Below are 21,522 nucleotides of genomic sequence, written 5' to 3' on the forward strand. Positions count from 1 at the left end.
TCTTCGGAGCAACTGCAACGCTGCAGATTCTTTCTTGAGGTCGCCCCGTACGGTAGTGCCTCTTGACCAGTGCTCTCGGATCTCGATCGCCTGGAAATCTCGTAATCGCCTCGAAGTGCGCGTAGTGAATTGTGCTGCTGCTGACAGTGTAACGCTTGATAGAATAATAAATAATAAGTATTGGAGTGGGAGATCCACAAAGAAATGTGGCCAAGCTACCATAAATAAAGTGCGGATTTCAAACGAGACGATAAATCTATTCCCGAAACGGGCACGCAATCGAGGGAATACGAATCCACCTTACGGTGTACGCTTGGCTTTGTATAGGTTCAGGTTCCGCTGAGAGCGGTAAGTACGCAATTACCTTCGCCATCGGCAAGGGTCACTTCGCAGGCGATTAATGTGTATGTGCTGTGCTGTGCTGGCCCGGGGTCTTGGGTGTTTAGGTGTTGGCGTTCCCGCTGGGCGCCCGCAGCACTTCCCAGTGCCCCATCCTCGACCATGACCATCTGACCATCCCCAGTCATGACAAATGAACATGTTGCCGCTGCATGATCAGCGGTCCGCGCATCTTTCCTTTGATTGAATTGAAATATCCACAAGATTGGTGGTGGGACCATGGACGCGGGGTAGCCGCGGTAGCTTGCATGATTTGAGTAGCACCAGCAACTTTTGTCATTCCCAAAAAGATAAGGGGCACGAGAGGCAGTTGGTACTCGCACGTAAAAGCCAGCTCTCAGTTGCCAGACATCGAGTCCTTCGTGTCGTCGTCGCTTTTTGTCCATTTAAGCCACAAAGAATGCGAGGGGTTCCCTTTTGTATAGCTATGGTAACCTTCTTCTGGTTAGGTTTCAAGCTTAATCAGTTTATAATAAATGCTGTGGTTTTACCCGATTGTTAAATAGGTATTGGCATATATTTGCTTAAAAGGGAAGTTTTTATAATAATAATAATGACTTTATCAACCATAAGCCAATAGGGTAGCAAGACCTCTAAGTTCTTGACAGCTTTCATTAGAACCTTTGAAGCCGTCGATAAGTAAGCTACCGCAGTGAAATTTACTCGTTAGCTTCCTTTGCGGATTGCGTGTCTGGATTGCACGAGATTCCGTGGAACCACCTGTGGTGCGAAAGTGCCTCGATTGTGGACCCGCGAACAATTTTATTTCTGCGGATGCAAAGGGTTAAGTCTTACCCATTCCGATTAGCTGGCGGACGCACGATTCCACTTCCTGGGAAGATAAATGGACGCCACAGTTTGATGGAAAACTATCTATTCAGCACGCACCTAGAAATGATTTCGAATATCTTACAGAAATTGTGCCATATAAGCCTTGGGGCTTATGCAACAACTTAATTACTCATCATTTACACGAACTATGAACAACCCCTTGGGCGCATATCTTCAAGATCTGAATATGAATGCTTTTTCCAGTTATTCAAACTTTAGTTCCTACAAGTCGGAAATACTAATTAATTTATATTTGTAAGTTGATATCTTACACATCAAACTTAGCTGTCAAACTCACTGAACTGAAACCGAGATTTTCCACATACTGCACTCCCAAAAGATGCATCATTTGGTGTTGGTGATCCCCCCAAGCTTGCACCATTCCCAGGCTGTCTTCCCTTTTTCAGGGCAGACCTTATCGACCCATCACAACAGTGTTCATCATGTATTGCAAATCGTTGGACTGATGGGGATACGAATACGAATTCGAATGCATCAATGTCAGCCAGACAGACGACACTTTTACATCTGTCAATCGGACGCAGTGCCTCCTCAGTGGCCCCTGTAGACGTAGATACTTATGTATGCCAGCACACCCCAGCTAATCTCTCATAAGTACTTCATACTGTTGCTCTGTAAAGTATTTCAGTATTTCGCTGCTGAGAGAAAGACGTTTTTGTTCACATCCGTTTCGCTTGATTTTGATCAGATGCAATTCAATTTACAATTCACTTTCTTCCTCGCAGACAATGCGATGCAGCAAATGTTGCATGTACGTACGAGTATAACGTTCCACTTGGCTGACAGGCGGTGTTAGACCTCCGGTTTTTCATCATCTTCAGCCGTTTTTGTCGCCATCCGCTTACTGTATCATAAACATTCATGCCAACTTTTTGTCTTCATATCCTCACGAAAGGTCTCTGAGTTCAGTGATTCGTTTTGTTATGAGTTTGGGAGAGGCAAATTAAAGTTAATATGCTTCATAGTATGCTTCTAATGATTAGTCTATTAGAAGGATATAGACAAGATGAATCACATTCATAAAACACAATAAATAAATGTTGAAATATCATTCCATTAACATAAATACATACAACCTTATGATCACCCTATTAAGGGTGCTGTCATCTTCGGGCTGAATCCTTGGCACTTATTCCTCGTTTTCGCTGACTGTTGCGATGCGGTTGCCACCAGAAACCAGTTCCTGAGCTCCCTGTCCTCGACGATCTCATGAGGTATTTGTTTGGCACGACATTTGCTTCTTGGCCGGGGTGATATTGTGCTGTAGCTCCGCCTTCGACTTTTCCATGCTGGCGACGCTGGTGACGATGGCTATGATGACGTCGTCGCCACAGCACCATCAATGTCCCTGTCCATCCCACCCCGCCAGTCCACGGATCACATCATGTCGTCACGCAAACTTTAATTCGATCATTAATTCTGGCGGCAAACGGTTAGCCGGCTCGGTGGGCGTGGAAGTAGCTGAAAGTGTTAATTAGTTGTTAGTGTCTCCGCCTGCCCGTCGAGGATATATACATACTTAATGAGCGCCACTGCAGCTCCAATGTCAATCGTGAGTGCCTCTGCCCAGTGCGCCCAGTGCCCAACCAACTGCTTATTAATCTATCCAGATAAGAGGAAAGTTCCATAGACAGCTGCAAATGGGGACAGGGCAATTGAAGATATATGAACTAAAAATGCTTTTAGCTTCGGAAATAAATTCTATGTCTTTCGTTTTGTTCTAAGAAGTAGGGTAACTTTACTTTTTTCGGTGGTCAGCCAACCTTTGGTTTTAAAACCCATGCTAAATTTTCGATCCAAAACTTTTCAAGTACTTGAATCGATTACTTTTAACCGCCGTTCTTGCCAGGTGATTTCCATAATTGTGTAAATTGCTCGAGTCGTCGTTGCATCGGTGTGTTGCGAATCAGCATTTCCACTTTTGAGAAATGCCTGTTGTCTGCGAGGAGCAGTCACAAATTAGTGACCGAGGAACTGAAACTGGGCACATCGATCCAGCGACCAATTGCAGAACCCTTGCCAATAAATTCCTACAAGCAATTTTGACCCAGGTCCAGCGATCCGCTGCGAAAGGCGCAGGTGATGCGAGGTGAGGTCCAATCTTGGAATTGGGCCCCGAAGCGGCAGTATACTGCTAGTGCCCCCACCTCTGCGCAGGATCCACAGAATCACCGCCAGAATCTGGTGTGTGTGGGTGTGCAGCTGTGTGTGCTGTCAACTGGCAACCGGTGATCCATAGTGCCCATGCGGAAATGGTGGCCAAGGGTGTGCAATTGCATTGGCCATATCCACATCCACATCCATGGACATGGCCATAGCCGTAGCTCTTTGGCCATGGCAATTGCGATTGCATTTTCTTTATCGCATCCTGCACAAATTACGAAAATATTTCACGTTCCTCGGGGTTTGGCCAACTTATTTGTATGTGAGGCTGTGCCGTTGCCTCCTTGGGTCACTTGCCCATCGAATGTGTCCACATTTGGCTCCATTGAGGAATTCCTGCTCCGATCCTCGTGCTCTTTGACTTGCCGCGTGGGAGAGATAGATAAATATATATGTATAGGAAGCATCCAATAGAAAATACACCTATAGCAGGTTACTTACTAACTTATCCAGCTTTGTGGCATATTCATGGAAGTCTGCATCTAATATCTGGCTATTTTTTATGGTCTTTGTGCTTTAAAAATTTTTGAATCAGCAATCTAGCCTCTTAACTCGTTTTTTACACGCACATTCTACGACAATTCATATCGATAAAAAAAAATGGGAGTAAGCCACTGAGTAATTGCAAACTGGTTAAACCCAATTGGGTCGGGATTAGTTAACCTAGAATCATATATGGTTACTGCCATTTGATAACTCATTGTGAAAGAAAACGCGATTAATAGAAAAATGTAACGCAATTATAAAGGAATCTACCCTGTCAAGGTTGAGAATGTTTCAGTTTTATTCCTCATTGTTAAAATCAATTGGTTTAAGTGTTTGAACATCAATAAATACTTAATTAAGTTAGGCAGTTTCGAATAGCAGCTATAAATGTTACAACAGATTCAGCAACTAATAAAATCTTTAGCACTTTCCACAAACAAAAGTTTTTTTTTAACAATGCCTTGCGGAAACCCACAATTTGTATTAAAACTCAATCGTTAAGATTTCGCTGATTGGTTTGTAAGCCTGTGGCTCTTAAACAGCTAGGATCCAAGATCAGGAGAAGCCATAGGTCAAGTTGGAGCCATCTATCTCGATGCCACAACTGACTGATGATGGCTTATGCAACAGCCAAGTAGTTCTGAAATTCATAAATATTAAGTGTCGGGCTTTAAAAACCCAGAGAAGTCTCGTCTAATTGTTTGCCTCCTTTTATTGGCGACCATCGATCCAGTGCCAATGCCACTGTGCAGCGCCGTCGGAATGGCGAGGACAAGTTTTTGTGGGCCAAACACGATCGTGATCTTGGCCAGGTCCTTAGCGGGCTACACGTGCTGGCATCCACGTCCACTTCCACTTGCATCGTGATACGAAACGATATTGCGTAACCTGCACGCGACAAGAAATTTAACGCAATGCGGATAGATCGATGCAGGCACAGTGGCGGTCAACAAAATAGGTTCATATTATTATTTGTAATATCTCGTAAAATATGGAATAGAAATCATTTTCATGCAAATAGAATTTATCTCTTATTTTGTCTCTTTTGCATCTAAAGAAGTTATCTTAGAATATCCCTGCTCAAAAATACATTTTCAAAGTTTGATTTAATGTAGATGTGCATGTACCTATTGTTATGCCGCGCACTGTACATGGACTTAGATCGATCTATTATGGAGCGATCGTCGTGCTTCCAATCGACATTGCTGAAGTCGGATTTAAAGCTGCGAGAGATGTGCCTTGTTGGGACCTAATGCAATTAAGATTCGATTAAAAGTTTTCACACACCTTTCGTCGTTTGTGGATGGCGGGGCTTGGATGTCAGGTGTGCCAATCCGGGATTGGGTTGGAGAATGGAGCTGGACTCCCACATAAATTAGCACGTTACGTGCCGTCGAGTGTGCTGCCGCTTTCCGCTGTGCACTTCCTCATCCGTTTCCGCTTCTGGGCATCTGCTTAGAACGGGCGCGATGGGAGCGGGACCAAGTACTTTCCATTTTCTGGGATCCACTTCCAGTTCCTCCACCAAATCCTCAGTACCCGCCCTCGGCCACTGGGTTTGTTCGTGACCGAAACCTTAACGTCTTCTCCTTGGTCGCTGCTGGTTCTTTGTTTATGGCTGTGAAATTCGCAAATTGAATCTTGCACAGGTTGAAGACCAACTGCCCCTTTTTTTCTCCCCAGCATCAGGGGAACACAGCCTGCTGAGCTATGCACACGTAATTATCCTTAAAGCCAGAAACGTGACGATATTTGCAATTTTCATGCATTTAAGTTCCGTTGAAAATGTTCGGCAGGAATGCGAATATTAATGCCGAATGCGAACTCAAAGCGGATTCGAGTTTCGCATACATTGTGGCTGATTCGCGGGATAAACCACTTTTTTTTTGCCTTTTAACTGACAGACGGGTATGGTTTTAATTGTAGCCCTCAGCAGAGAATGGAGTTAGCCATTATATGACCGACTATATAGGTTAATTCGGGAGTACATTTAATGAAGATTAACAAGGTCATTTTATTTGATAAGTATTCAAGACAATAAGTTTCCAGCTCATTAGTTTGCTTGCATTGCAAACACAGTACTTCCCACATTATTCTTAAAATAGTTAATAATTACCAAGAAAATCACATACGAATGCAGATATCGATCTTCTTAGAAAATTATGATTAATGTTCTGAATACGATTAGCAGTAAGGATTGGTTAAATTCTGCTGTACAATAGAAGGACACAGACAATTGGCTGGAACAACGGGCAGAACAAACGCGATTACCAAATCAACGAGAGCCACAACCACATGGCATCCGCACCAAAATTCATTGAGTTTCGACTGCCTTCGTCTGTCGACTCGATTCGCGAAAATATTTCTCAATGTCTAACCCGAGGCCATGGCCAAGGAGTCGTACGGATCTCCAACGGTCTACCTTCGAACGTCCAGACCCTGGCCACCACCACCTATTAATCAAAATCTCTTGATCTACACAAATCCGTGCACTGCAAGAAATCGCGAACTAGTTGAATATTCAGCCATGGGAAGCCGGCCGAATTGGGTGGCTACAAGATTTCTTGAAGTGTGTCCAAGTTCGAGGACAGCATCCACATCTGTAGCCCCTCCACGTTGATGGACGACCAAGACGCCAGGGCTGCGACTTTGACTCCACCGAAAACTTCGTGTTTGGGTACACAGATCAACAAACTCTTTCTTGTAATGGAAACCTAAGTTTTATTCTATATTTATGTTTGCTATTTTTTTAATTTCTTTCTATCCCAAAACACTTTTAGTGCTGTGGGAAATTTCTATTGTCTATTACCTGCACTTAACTCGTGTTTAGCTTGAGGCCCAACCCAGTTGGGCAGTGTAACTTTTGGTGGAGATTGGCGGGGGCGGCGCTCGACCCTTGGCAGGGATTTCGTGGAGTGGGGAGCAAACATGCGGTAAATCACAAAAGCGAGCCACGATGCGATAGCAGCTGTAGTTTGTTGGGCGCTCGGACGACTAGGCCTTGAGTTGGACTTACCGCCCTTGGCTCTTTATTAAATTAAGTTAAATCATGTAATTTCCATGTATCGAGTCAAAAGTGCACTTCTTACCCGAGGAAGGAGTTCTAGAGCCCGAGAATAGGGCTACATTCTAGGCCTGCAATCAACTGCAGGCCTGGGAAATTGCTCAGTCGATGCCTTCAAATTGATTGTAAATGTTTGCCCAGGCGGTTTTTAAGTATAGCTCAAAATGCTAAGCTTTTATAGAAGTTTAAAATATCCTTCTGAACAAGATAGCTTACAAAAGAAATAGATTATAACTTTGAAGAACTACAAATACAGATATGTAGGTGCTTCTTTCGATCTTTTTCAAAAGAAGATACTTAATGTTGATCGTTCTTCATCATTAACGCCACTGTTCTGGTAGAAGATATATCTCACCAATGTTGACTACTTCCCACTCGATATGAATGGAGCTGGAAGAAACATTTCTATCTGTCTGAATTTTAGCTCACTTATTAATTCATAGCTGAATTCAGCGTACGACGAATGCTGATTTGTTGAAATGTCTGCGAATGCAAATTGCCAGCGGCCCCCCACATGAGAAGTCGATCCGCTGGGCAGGAAGGGTGCTCCCTTTGGAAAGGTTTTCGGATTGGAGTGGAGCGACCCACAGCAGCGTTTGCCTTCCCACTTTACAGATTGGAGTGGAAATTGTATATCGCACTGGTGGTTAGAATAAATAAATTCCCGTCGGAGCAACGGAGCAGCAGTCAGTCGCTACCATTGCCCAGGTATTCCAGCGAACGGGTCTAGACGGACCACCTCCATCTGCATCTGCATCTGCTGCTGCAACTCTCCAGCTCTCCAGCTCCGCACAGCCTGCATATTTATGAGATTTATTTTATTTTATGCGATGTCGCTACCTGATACTCCGATATACTCCACGCCGGCTCCCGCTGTCCGTGTGCATTTATTAGATGACATATTTTATTCATTCTAAAAGGACCGGCGAGCAGGCGATTAGCCATGTTCAGATAGCCAAATTGTTCCGGATGGAATGGATGCTGTTTTCGTTTCCGCTGGTTAAGCCGATTTATGGCCAAACATTTCCTTCGCCGTGTTATCCTGTCATTTGAGTTGTTGAAATGAGGGGAATTCGCGGGAAGGTGGAGCCAATCAGCAGGAATATATTGACAAAATCAAAGTACTAGATTGTTGGCCCTGTGGGAATAGGCCTTTCACGTTAACCCATTCCTTCGAAGCTACTTCTCTCTCATGTTGCGTAATAAACCACAAGTGGCTCAGATATCTCAGATCTCAAAAAGACTTTTACAGGCAGAGAAAATGGTCACTTCTCGTAGAATTATCAAAACATATATTAGAGAAGACATTTAGTCAGTAATTATGAAGAAAAGAAACATTAATCACATTTCGAATTCAGATATAAATCTGATATAAAGATAGCTTATTTATAGTGGTCAAATATGCATTTTTTTATTCAATTTATTAATTTTATCTTGGCCAAGAATAATTTAATTTATGTGCCTTATCTGCGACACATTTTGCTATCTAAGAATCCGAATTTTTGACCGATTTCCGCTGAAGCTTTTTCTTTGTGTTCGAGAGTGACTTTAATCAAACGCCGCCGCCCGCTGTGTTGACATTGAAAAATGCCGACGCCAGCGGCCTGGTCTCCGATTTCTGCTGCCGATGGCGGCCACATGATCCTCCACACACGTCCAACACTTTATGACAATCATTTGAGTTAATTGCCAACGGGCCGGGTGGATCTCGATGGACCACACGGCGAAGTAACCGCGTGTGGCGTAAATACTGCGACTCATTTGGCCAAGCAACTCATCTGTTTAGCCGTACTTGCAACATGTTGCATGGCGTGGCGTCCATGGTCCATCTTGGCCAGCGGCCCCGCCCCCAGGCGAGATCCATACCCACTCCCAGACCCATACCCAGAGACCCATCTGAGCTGGGCAGTAAAAGGCATTAGCGTCCGTGTCTGTCACCTTCGTCATGGTCACGCTAATCGTGGTAATCGGCTGCGCCAATAAACCGACAGGTTTATGGACCTGCAGACGCGGAAGCCGGCCTCCTGCGACCAGACGCATGCGCACTTGATTTAAAAGCAATTAAAATGCGAATTGATGTCACGATCGATTTTTCACCAGTCGCTTAGAGCACTGGAGCTAGCCAAATGCCAAAGCGGGCCAAGTCCCCAATCCTACTTTCGCCAGATTGAAAAGCTCAATTCCCATTTGAGCTTTATTTCGTATCAATCAAATATTTATTAATAAGCTGTCTAGCATGAAGGAAAGATTTTGTAAGAAATTGTGTCAATTAATGCTGAATAATGCATAGAGGATAACTAACTTAATATCACCATATAACAATTGTTGTCTGCCGTTTCAGCTGTTGACCAGTTGATGGGTCGATCAGGATGAGGCTGCTATGTTGCTGCCGGACCAGACTTATGCCGACTATGTCGTGGGCCGCCACCAGTTGCTGACCTACCACAAGAGCAGGAGTCGCGGCTTGAAGTCCAAGCTCCAGCGATCCAAGAGCTCTGATGCCAGCAGCAGCAGCTACGAGCGAACGGCGGACTTTTTCGAGAACATACCGGATTTCCACGGCGAGTCCCTTCCGACCTTTCTCTACAGTCCATCGGTGGAGCAGGATGCCCAGGCCAAGGGTGATGAGGTGCGATTGGAGCTGGAGGATGAGGACGAGGACCAGGATAGCGAGAGCACAAGCCACAGCGACGACTGCGAGGACGACGATGTCCTGCGACTGTGCGAGGACTTCCTCTGTCGCCATCGCATGCGACCCGACTTCTTCTGCCAATACCACAAGGCAGTCAGGTGAGCCTGCAAGTGATTTATTAACTTTAATCCCATAAAATGATGTAATGTTATAAAATTATAACAATTATTATTGTTTTCTCGATTTCAGTTCCACAACACCCTCACCAAAGCAAACGAAAACCTCAACTCCCATTGTGCAGTGCAAGTCGGCATCTCCGCCAGGAAAAGGGCAATCGGACATAAAGGACTTCAAGTCCAACAGGACCAGTGCTGTGGTGGAAAGGTTCGCCAAATTCTCAGCCATTTACACGCTCCCAGTGCCCAAGAGGAAAAAGGCGTGCAACAAAACCACTGGAAATATCACAGGTAAAACTAAATGATCAATTCATTGTATAATCAAATGTGTCTTTAGTTTCCCGTAACATTTTATTGGGCCACTCCCCTTTTTTATCAGACATTATAATAAAAATTATCAGAAATTTTATAGACCATAGACATGACACAGTTTGGCCCGATTTTATTATATATTAGAGTCAACGGCATAATCAGCAGTTTCGACGCTAATTACGATTAGTTTAGTAAGTGAGCATGTGGCTCTGGGAGCTTAAACTTTTTCTAATCCTGTGGACGGTCTCCCGGGTATATATACCTGTAGGTATAGAGTTTTTATAGGACTGTTTAAATTTAATTGATAAATGTTGGACTTACAGTGCTGGGGAAAGCATTTGATCGGTCGATTTGAGTCGATAAATGGTATTGAAGGCGAAGAGGAAACTCTATTCACTTGTTCATTGCGGCTCGTGGGAAGAGAACGTATGTTGAATGGATCGGTTATGCACCAAGTCGACATGGACGACTCCTTCGAGGTGTGGATGGATATTCTGCACTTCAAGAACGGAGAGTGGGCTCACGGAAATATCAAAGTGCGAACGAACCCTTGCGATTGGTTCACCAACTACTTTGGCAAATACTTCCTGCCATTGATCAAGGATTCAAATCTACCGCCCATTCAAGAGATGTGTGTATTCCCAAAGGGTGAATATTATTTGCGAAATACCAAGATCGAACCTCAAAACTGGCCGCCGATTTTGTTTCGAGGCCTTAACAAATTCAACATTAATTATGTAAGGGATGGCAAAAGTACTGGCGGCATTCAATTTGTCATTGACTTGGAAGACACAAAATGGTAGCCAAGTCATATAAAAAACGGGCAATCAAAAAGTTTTCTTGTTATAAATAAAATTGGAATTCGAAAAAAGCGGGTTTTAATGGCAAGCAGTCGCCAGTGAGTAAGGTGTTAAGCAAGCAGTGCCTCTCGACACACATTGTTCCTTAAGCAGTTTTGACTGCTTGTGTCTGCGAAGCGGTTATAAAGTAATCGATAACACATTCGACTATCGCGCGCATAGCAGTTTGTACCGCAACATTCCGCTACCGTTATTTTTAAAAGGCATTCAACAATTTTTGTAGCTGTGAATAAATTGGGAATTGATTTGAAGAAAAGGTTTGCTTATCCTTAAACTTAGGGTGTATTTTTAAGGTCATGTAGTTGTGTTTTTGTGAAACGCCTAGAAGCTATGTAAACACTTTTGTGCACCTATGAACATTCCCACTGCAATGCTGTGGGAATTGCGAAATGCAGCAAAGCAACAAACAATCGGTACTAATTATCACGCGACCAGCGAAACGAGTCGAGATGGTCGGCGGGCGGAGGTTCAAACACTTGACCTCATATTTGAGCAACTGCACGCATCTCGGAGGGTAGAGCCTTTTACCTGTTAGAAAAGTTACCTGGCCGAGCGGGAGAGCACGTAACCAGAGCTGAGAGGCCCGAACCGAGATCTTAGGGAGCTGCTCCCAAGCAGCAGAGGCAGCGATCAGTCTGCCGCTGGAGTTTGAATCGTTCGCATCGGGTGCTCGCGTTTGAATGTTGTACGTGTAACTCAACCCTCTCTTTCTCTCGCTGGACTGAAAACCAAGTGAAACGGTCGCACAAAACCCAATTAAAGTTTATAATTAATCGGCGAAAAGGTCACGCTGGTCGAGAGTTGAAAGTGCCACCAGCAAATTTGCGGATTCAGTGGATCGATTTGAAAACTCCAATCCATCTCGCTCCGTGTGGCTGTATACCGACTGGCGTACTGTGTTCGTGTGTACCTTCGAGGTATCGAGAGGCATCGAGGTATCTAAGCGCACATCTACACTGGGTCTGGCTGCCTGTTGGACCTGGAGTTAAAGTTGGAAACTCGTTTTTCAAAACCAAAACGACGAAAAAAAAAAGTCTGCACAAAACGAGTAAATAAGCGCGGCCGCGAAGAAAACAACAGCAGCAACTAAAGCTAAAAGTGGGGGGGGAAAAGTAAAGCACAATAATATAGGAAAAGCAAAAGCAGATCCAGAACCAAAACCAAAACCTGACGGCCAGGCTTCCAGTGATTTGGTTCGGTTTGGTTTTTGGTCGTCGCTCGCCCTTCTGCATTCTTTTCGCTTGTTTACTTATTTTCGTGTGCTGTGCGGTTGCTTCACTTGTTGCAGCTGCACATACGTTCGCCCAAACATATACATATATCCCGCTCGCAACATACGTATGTATATATATTTATTCGGACTCGGTTTCGGGTTCGGTCTGTATGGCATAGATATAGATACGGTGCCTGCCAGAGCCTGTGCGGAAAACGAAAAACGAAATACGAATACGAAAACCTGTTCCTCCGGCCATTTGCGAGTGTATCGGTGGCGGTGAGTGCCTGTATACGGAATTATTCAAATAAGAAAATCGCCGTCTTGGTCGTCGTAGTCGTGGCCACACAAATGTTCAACAACGATGGCCACATTGGGCCTGTCAAAAGTCTTCATACTGGATAAATACTTTACCGAATTGCAAAAATTTTGGGAGACGGAGAAGAAGCTGCAGGGTAAGTTGGACAATATCCCTGCGAGTAAGCTAGTCTATCAAGTGACAGGAATTTCGAGTTTGTTGTCCAAGTCTTTTATATAGGGGTTAGGCAAATATTCATCAGCATCTTCAGCATGAAGAGCACTTCTTGAACATAAACAACTTTCACGGGAACACAAATGCAATTGATTCGTTTGGATAATAAAGTTAGTTGCTTAAGGAAATTTATTTAGTAATTTAGTAACTTACGGTTGAAAGGGACAATCATTTAATCTTAAAGAACTGACATGGTAAAATTAAGTTTGTAGCTTAAGTCTTTTGAATGGTTATACACAAAATGTGCGAATTTTATAGCATCTCATTGTAAACGCAAATAATTGCTTATTCATATGTTTTTAAAAGCTCACTGTTTTTATTCGAAACTGTCCATTTCCTTTTTTAACACCAAAGACATATCCGACTGAAACAGAAGCTTAACTTTATATTAAGCTTAATGGTCAAGACATTTGCTTGATTTCTTTTCTGGACTATCTGTCCAGAGTGTCAGTTGATTGGTTCTCGACTTACTTGTCTTTACCATCTTGGGCTGCCTGTTTGAGTTTTTCAATCAACCTCCATGAGCATTCGCAGTCGATCGCATTCATATTCATAATCATCGGCAATAACTACAAACGGAATCCGCTTATATGGATACCTGGTTGTATGGGTGTCGCTTGCCTCTCGACTTGCAACATTTCATTTGAGCGACGGACTGTTCTTCCACACCAACAGTCTCCTCTCCCATGCCCCTGGGCCCACTAAAAGCAGATAACTTGTGCTCGGCGACCAGTTTGGGCCAACTTGGTTACTCAGCTTCCACGAAATTTTGTCGCCCGCTCCATGAAAAAAAACCCAGAGAACTGAAGCGTAGAGGAAAAGCCAATAAAGCTAATTGCTAATTACATTAATTTTAGTACATTAGTCTAGTTGATGAAATTATCGCCGATTAATTGATTGAAACAGACACTCGAAATTTTTCGCTTGACTTCGATGGCAGACTTTTCTGTACCTTTTTCTGTGGATTTTGTCTTATTTCTTGAGTGCAACTTTGGGCCACGGAAAGCACTAAAAAAAAACCAACATCAAAACTGGTTTCCTCTGTATGAGCTCAAGTCATCAATAATATTGTTTTTTGTATATTGTCGACTCTGATTTTGTTATAAGCCTTCCAGGCTGCCTCTGTGTTTTGGCTCACCGATACATATTACATAGGTCGAAGGTATACCTTTGCTAGTAGTACACTTCATCCAAGCTTTTCTCCGTTTTTCATTAGCTAATTAGTTTGATTTCCCGCTGAAGGCTGTAAAAAATAGTAGACAAGTTTCTGAAACGCATAAGCTTAATAAAATCTTGTTAGCTTGTCAGCGTTTTCGGTTTGTTGGGCTGTAACAATGACCTCTCGGCCCTGTTTTGAAAGTCTTCATAAATCAGTTGGCATTATGAGCTGTTCGTCGAGTCTGCCCATTGATCTTCTATTCTGGATGTACACACGTCTTTGAAATTTAGTATCCACCTGCCGCCAATTTGTGTTTCATCTTAGCGCTTTCGGTGTCTCTATTTTTCTTTAACTCCGGCGAAATTAGTTCATTAACATTTTATGTAAATGCCCACCATCTATATCTATTAAATGACTTTTTCTGCTCCATAGGCACAAGCCTACCAAAGCAATTCGCGTGCACAAAATTCTGTTGGCCCGGGCGAAATTAATCGGTGTGAATTGATTTTCGTTGTATTGAGTTGTTAATTAGAACTAATTAAATTTCTTTTCGCCATAATGAAGATTTCCATATGGTCTGCTGATTATATGTTTTTATTGGAAAGCCAAAGGCTTATTTTTTTTAGTTTTTTTTTTTTTATTATTAAAATCTTGGAAAGAAAAGCACATCCCTAAAACATGTTAAATATTTTGGAACTTTGGTAAAACAAAAAGATGGATACAAGAAATACAATTTCAATGATCATATTGCCAAGTTTATGTATTATTTTTCGTTCCATATATTTGTAAAAATGATATTCACTATTCTATTGTATTTACACAAATGAGCTAAATAATATATAAAAAAATAAATATCCTATCTCCCCGACGGGGAATTGAACCCCGGTCTCCCGCGTGACAGGCGGGGATACTAACCACTATACTATCGAGGATGTTGCGCGCTGACTGTCAATAGTTCTATTTCGGATTCTTCGGTGTTCTCACTGCAAATTATTGTGCTAAGAATTCAAGCTATTATAAATAACTTATTTTTGGAAAATGTCTTAAATAGCTCAACTTATCAAAACAATAAATAAAATCTGAGCAAACCACCCAAATATTCAAAGGTGTCTGTTTTTTTATTTGAACCTTCTAATTTATCACACTTTCCTCGAATTACCAGTCATTGGTTGCACTCTTTGCCAAAAATTTCATTGGGTTTCAAGAGCTTTCTTTTTCTCTGTTGACTTTCATATACATAAACTTGTTAAATATGATAAAGGAACCAATTCCTGAAGTAGACATGATGATGGTGGCCAAAAATGCAGAGGTTCATCGGCGAGGCATCTTGGGCTTTGCTCCCCGGATCGGATTGGTCAATGTTGACTACGACGATCTGGACAGGATCGACAACTTCTATCTGGAGACCCAGAGGTATCGAGATTATTACCGCGATCCGCACAACATTCTGCACAAGCCGGCGCGTTTTCGGCAACATCAGGGAAAATGCGCAATTAAACTGGACACCAGTGTCCAGAACTTGACCAGGCCGATCCGTTGGGTCAAGGAGAAAATGCCTGTGCTCTATCCTCCTCCAAGGGACACTGACATGATGTTGGGCACACCGATATCATCCAGGCTATTAGGTCACTACAACAAGTCGACTTGCGCATCTTTTCTTCATTAGACAAATCGAATTTTATGCGATGGCAGGCGAACTGAGATTCTTTGCGAAGTCTTTATTACCCATTAGTTGAATGCACTTAGTGGTCAGAAAAGGCGCTCGCAGATCATCTCAGTTTATCTGTCAACGAAGATCAGAGCTCGGAGAAAAATCAAAAGTATTAATTGACTATTAAAATAAATGTTTGAATGATAAACAAGACTATTTCATTTTTTCGCCGATGTTCTAACCAACAGTATAATTAAACAATAACTTTATCCGCTTTTCTTCAGATGCATCTTCATCCAACGAGGCAGTTCATCTGCAACAGCGGCTCAAAAGCCTGAGCACCGAATTGGTGACTCTGCGAAACCGCCTGCATGTGGGTCATGGACCGGGTCAGGGTCAGAGCCAGGGTAATGGCGCGCAGCCCGTCGCCCCAGGTCCCAATGCGGGTCCCAAGGCCAACAACTTTGACCTAAACGCATCCAGTCCGAATCTCAATCTGAGCTCCAGCGGCGCAGGACTTTCAGCCAGCGCAGTTCAGCAACACACCAATGGCCATCACACGACATCGAAGGTAAGTTATTGAATAAAGACATACTTATAGTACTATATACTATAGTATGTATATACAAATATTCTATCGAACTGTAAGAGCTTGTTACGCAACAAGTTTGTCCACATTCGATTTCCTTTGATAAAGATGTTTATTTCCCTTCACTACTCCTACAGAATCACAGCTTCAGCCACACATTGCCTGCGAATTCAGGTTCCGGCGGAGGAGGTGGCGCTGGAGGTGGGGCGGTGGTGTCGGCGAGGAACACGTCGATTCCACATCCACTTCCGCACCAGCTGGCCGAGAAGCCGGGCCTGTCGCATCAGCAGAGTGGCAGCGGACATGGCCAGTCCACCGGGACACTGCCACACATGAGCGGCATGGGAAATATCCTGGGGCCAGGTTCCCACTCCCATGCACCGGTCAACAACAACAGCAACAACTCCAACACGCTGCCCATGCGCTCGTCCAACTCTGGACACCTGGGCACCAATGGCGGAGGCGTTGGCCACCATCTCAGCCACGCCCACAGCCAGCAATTGCCATTCATCCCGCAGTCGAAGCACACGAATCCCTGCCAGAGTGTGAAGACTCTGCCCTTTGGATTCGGATTCTCCGAGAGTCAGCAGAAGATGCAGCAGCAGCAGCAACAGGGCAACTCCTCGCCCAAGAACATGCAGGATCTGATCCATTTGTCGGGACCGCTCACCGAGCACGCCGTGATGCGAACGCTCCAGGCCCGCTTCAACGAGCAGCGGTACTTTGTGAGTATTAGCGGGATCCGCCTCTGCGAATCACTTATGTCCACACAGAGCAACAGAAACCATTTGAAACCGGTCCCGGAGAGACGGCTCTACAGCAATTATTCTGATAGTTTGTCATTAAAACCCAACTCCGTTTGCACTCAGCCTTAGATTAACTGCTAATTTCGACAATTACTTGGCGGAAGGCCGAGGAAGTCAATATGATCTAGTCGAGGGGAATAGTTTGACAGCCGGTGTTGCGGATGAGGTGTGAGCATATGAACAAACCAGGAGGGGCTTGGATCGGGTTTTGCACATTTGCTGGTAGTGTTTACTCAATTAATGGGATGGAGGAGATTGTTAGTTTTTAGCAACGGTCTTTCTTTATCCAAGTATATCTCAGAAGTTATAAAAGAAGGTATTTAAAACTAATTTGATTATGTTAAGTAAGCACTTGAATTTAATACCATTTTGTACAGAAAGGTTCTGTAAGCAATTGAATTTGAACTAGAGTAATTAACAAGATTTTGTTGTTTTAAGATATTAAATATCCTGCGAAGTATCTTTGCTGAACCCATTGTTCGCTCATTTATAAATTTTCCTCGAATTTCTTGAATGACCCCCGAAAATTTTGACTCACCGGGTTAATTAATGTACTATCATTTATCTTGCGCGGTGTTTCAGACGAACGTGGGTCCGATCTTGCTCTCCATCAACCCGTACCTGGACGTGGGCAACCCGCTGACCCTCACCTCCACCCGCGCCATGCCGCTGGCCCCGCAGCTGCAAAAGATCGTCCAGGAGGCAGTGCGTCAGCAGAGCGAGACGGGCTATCCGCAGGCCATCATTCTATCGGGAACATCGGGCGCTGGAAAGACGGCCAATGCGATGCTGATGCTGCGCCAGCTCTTCGCCATCGCCGGCGGAGGGCCAGAGACTGATGCCTTCAAGCACCTGGCAGCTGCATTCACAGTACTTAGATCCCTGGGATCGGCCAAGACCACGACCAACTCGGAGTCGAGTCGCATTGGCCAGTTCATCGAGGTACAGGTCACGGATGGGGCTCTTTACCGCACCAAGATTCACTGCTACTTCCTGGACCAGACGCGCGTCATTCGTCCACTGCCGAAGGAGAAGAACTATCACATCTTCTATCAACTACTGGCTGGCCTCAGTCGGGAGGAGCGCCAGAAGCTCCACCTGGATGGCTACTCGCCGGCCAATCTGCGCTACCTGCGAGGAGACATCGGCCAGAACGAGCAGGAGGATGCGGCGCGGTTCCAGGCGTGGAAGACCTGCCTCGGCATCCTGGGCATCCCATTCCTGGACGTCGTTCGTGTCCTGGCCGCCGTTTTGCTGCTGGGAAATGTTCAGTTTATTGATGGAGGGGTGAGTAAAACATTAAACTTGAACCTTGAAGGAAATAATTAAAAGTTATTGACCATTTGGATATTTTAATTTTTTTTTATTTTGTATAAATTACTAGTGCTTAAATAATTAAGATTTTATAAACTCTGCATCAGTTTTAAAACTAAGCGTCTGCAGAGCCACCTATATTTCATTACAACACTTCACCGCCATCTAGCGGAAATTTTAAGTTCTACCTTAGTTTGTTATTAGACGCCTAGTATACTGATGCTTCATTGGTGTGATGGTCAGAGTGCTGGCATTCGAATCCGTTCGCGCGAGTTCGAATCGAACTCTGGCATTCATATTATAGAATGCGAAATTTCTTGCGCTGATGCCATATTCCATACGTCACAATAATGGAGGTAATTTACGACTGATAAGCCGTGATCGATAAAACAATCTGAGCTAGAAATATATTTTGATTATTTTATGATCTGACTACGAAGTTATTTACGTTACCTAATTAACGATTTTTCGTACGTTACAGGGTCTCGAGGTGGATGTGAAGGGTGAAACGGAGCTGAACTCGGTGGCCAGTCTACTCGGCGTTCCGCCGGCTGCCCTCTTCCGTGGACTGACCACCCGTACTCACAACGTTCGTGGCCAGCTGGTGAAGTCCGTGTGCGGCGATGGTGATGCCAACATGACGCGGGACTGCCTGGCAAAGGCGCTCTACTGCCGCACGGTGGCCACCATTGTGCGGCGGGCCAACAGCCTGAAGCGCCTGGGATCCACGCTGGGCACCCTAAGCTCGGACTCGAATGAATCGGTGCACAACCAGGCGGATGTCGCCTCTCAGCACGCCTCCACCATTGGCGGTGGCAATGCGGGCTCCAAGTCGATGGCGGCCCTCAATAATGCAGTGCGCCATGCCACCTCCGATGGCTTCATCGGAATCCTGGACATGTTCGGCTTCGAGGAGCCCTCGCCACATGCCCATCTGGAGCACTTGTGCATCAACCTGTGCGCCGAGACCATGCAGCACTTTTACAACACGCACATCTTCAAGTCTTCCGTGGAATCCTGCCGCGACGAGGGCATCGTTTGCGACACAGAGGTGGACTATGTGGACAATGTGCCCTGCATCGATCTGATATCTTCGCTGCGAACCGGTCTGCTCAGCATGCTGGATGCGGAGTGTTCGGTTAGGGGCACTGCCGAGAGTTATGTGACCAAGTTGAAGGTGCAGCACCGCAGCTCCACTCGCTTGGAAACGAAACCCACCGCCGAACCACACGATCCACGCATGTTTCTCATTCGTCACTTTGCCGGGCGGGTGGAGTACGATACTACGGACTTTCTGGACACCAACCGGGATGTGGTGCCCGACGATCTGGTAGGTGTCTTCTACAAGCACACCTGCAACTTTGGTTTCGCCACCCATCTCTTTGGCTCCGAGCTGAAAGCCCTGTATGCTCAGCAGCAGGCTCCAAGGGGTCTGAGCTTCCGGATCTCGCCCACATCACACTCGGATCTGCTGAACGGGGACGAGCCGGTGTCCACGCTGACCCAAGACTTTCACACCAGGCTGGACAATCTGCTGAGAACCCTGGTGCACGCCAGGCCGCACTTTGTGCGCTGCATCCGGAGCAACGGAACCGAAGCTGCCGGCAGCTTCGATAGGGCTACGGTGGTGCGCCAGATACGATCCCTGCAGGTCCTGGAGACGGTCAATCTGATGGCCAGTGGGTTCCCGCATCGCATGCGCTTTAAGCAGTTCAATGCCCGCTACCGTATGCTGGCCCCATTCCGCCTCTTGCGACGTACCGAGGACAAGGCTCTGGAGGATTGCCAGCTGATTCTGCAGTACGCAATGGAGCAGCCGCCAGTGCTGGATGGCTCTGTGACCCTGGCCTGGGCTCCTGGCAAGCGTCATGTCTTCCTTAGCGAGGGCATTCGCCAGCACTTGGAGCACTTGCGCACCGAGATCAGGCACAAGAGCGCCACCCTGATGCAGGCCACTTGGCGAGGCTGGTGGTGGCGCAAGAAAATGGGCAGTGGCGGGCCCAAGCGCTCCAAAATCCCAGGTCTTCAACAGGCGCCACTGCCGAACAACAAGACCACGCCGAACTCCGCCGCACAGAGCAAGGCCGCATCCTCCACAATGGCCGCCCTTGCCGCTGTGGCAGCTGCTGCTCCCATTTCTGGTGAGATTCCCCCACGGGTATTCCCATTCTCCGACCAACTAATCCTCAAACTCTATGATGTAGTACCACGCCTCTCGGCCAAGACAACGAACCTGGGCATTGGAGGCACTATGGCCAGACCAAGGCCACAACCAATTGCTGGAACTCCTCCACCGGATCCGCAGGAGAAGTGCGACCAGAAGATCATACAGCAGACCTGTAACCTGTTTGGACTCGATTTGGTGAGTGTTTTCTATTATTATTGCTTTCTTGACAATATTGAACTTTCCAACTACTTTTATTTAACAGGAACGTCCGCCGCCAGTTCCGCCGTCTCGTTCCTACACGATCACCGGGAACTCGAAAATAAGCTATCCCCAAAACCGGGTCATGAAGATGAACTTTCCAGAGGAGGGACAGTCGGAGGCGCCGCAGCTAAAGAAGGGCGAGGCGGTGACCGTGGTCGGGGCCTCCACCGTTCGGGGTCACCTTATGGTGGAGCACAAGGGGCAGAGCTTCCACGTTCCCTTCCAGTTCATGACACTCAGTAAATAAGGACTACTGGTGGAATCTAACTGGTTATTATTCCATCTGGTCTGGTCGATGGTGTAAGAATTTAAAGGATGGGGATGTCTGGCTCTTTTCGTTTTCAACTCTTCCTGATCTTAGACATCCCAATTCTAAAAAACTGTAAATATTCCACTTGGTAGATTAAATAACAAGCATTCTGTCTACGAAGCGCATGCTAACTGAGGTGCTCTAATTGGCCCCTGACTAACTTAGTATTATTATTTTCGCGTTTATAAATAAACGCCAATCGATAGGTTGTAGCTTCAATTACATCCACAAGTGCCAATCAAATAAGTTCTTCCATCTAATTCATAAGTATTTTACACGTTACTGAGATTACATTATTTGCCGTTAAGTAATTAGTTAACTAAGTTTCAACAACGATGTTCATTTATTATTTTTGAGTTCACTAAAGAATTGTGCATTTTATTAGACTAAGGTTCATTTCGTCATTCAAATAAGCGAAGCATGCATTGAAATATATAAATTATCTTTTATTACATAAAAAGGCGATGTTTTTTACAAAATTACTAGGTGTAGTTAATTTTTCTGTTTATGATATGAAAAGTTCCATAAATAAGCTAATAAGAAAAAAATCCTAACGATAAGTGTTCTTTTTTTCGC

At 45.0% G+C, this 21,522-nt stretch overlaps 3 protein-coding genes and 1 non-coding gene across 6 annotated transcripts; 3 read left to right on the plus strand and 1 right to left on the minus strand.

The window, feature by feature from the left end:
- Nucleotides 1–166: 166 nt before the first annotated feature.
- On the plus strand, nt 167–21,459 carry LOC6611705 (unconventional myosin-IXa). Of its 3 annotated transcripts, XM_032714016.1 has the most exons (9): nt 167–348; nt 9,306–9,754; nt 9,846–10,063; nt 15,784–16,070; nt 16,226–16,813; nt 17,477–18,181; nt 18,690–20,349; nt 20,413–20,570; nt 20,638–21,459. In XM_032714016.1, the coding sequence occupies exons 2-9, from the start codon at nt 9,345–9,347 to the stop codon at nt 20,881–20,883; spliced, it is 4,272 nt and encodes a 1,423-aa protein (XP_032569907.1). In that variant the 5' UTR covers nt 167–348; nt 9,306–9,344; the 3' UTR covers nt 20,884–21,459. The 3 variants fall into 3 exon arrangements, with proteins under 3 accessions (XP_032569907.1, XP_032569917.1, XP_032569913.1); XM_032714026.1 differs by lacking the exons at nt 167–348; nt 9,306–9,754; nt 9,846–10,063 and adding exons at nt 11,590–11,879; nt 12,337–12,612 and having other exon boundaries at nt 20,638–21,451; XM_032714022.1 differs by lacking the exons at nt 167–348; nt 9,306–9,754; nt 9,846–10,063 and adding an exon at nt 11,590–12,612 and having other exon boundaries at nt 20,638–21,451.
- Nucleotides 10,262–10,927, plus strand: LOC6611703. The gene is made up of 2 exons (XM_002036201.2): nt 10,262–10,348; nt 10,408–10,927. Exons 1-2 carry the CDS (start codon nt 10,286–10,288, stop codon nt 10,885–10,887), a joined length of 543 nt encoding a protein of 180 aa, XP_002036237.1. The 5' UTR covers nt 10,262–10,285; the 3' UTR covers nt 10,888–10,927.
- Nucleotides 14,709–14,780, minus strand: Trnad-guc. The gene has a single exon. It is a non-coding gene; the product is annotated as a tRNA-Asp (tRNA).
- On the plus strand, nt 15,000–15,698 carry LOC116800218. Its single transcript, XM_032714061.1, has one exon. It carries the CDS (start codon nt 15,101–15,103, stop codon nt 15,512–15,514), a length of 414 nt encoding a protein of 137 aa, XP_032569952.1. The 5' UTR covers nt 15,000–15,100; the 3' UTR covers nt 15,515–15,698.
- Nucleotides 21,460–21,522: the final 63 nt, after the last annotated feature.

Source organism: Drosophila sechellia, chromosome 2L (genome assembly GCF_004382195.2).
Source record: "Drosophila sechellia strain sech25 chromosome 2L, ASM438219v1, whole genome shotgun sequence".
Taxonomy (NCBI): Eukaryota; Metazoa; Arthropoda; class Insecta; order Diptera; family Drosophilidae; genus Drosophila; species Drosophila sechellia.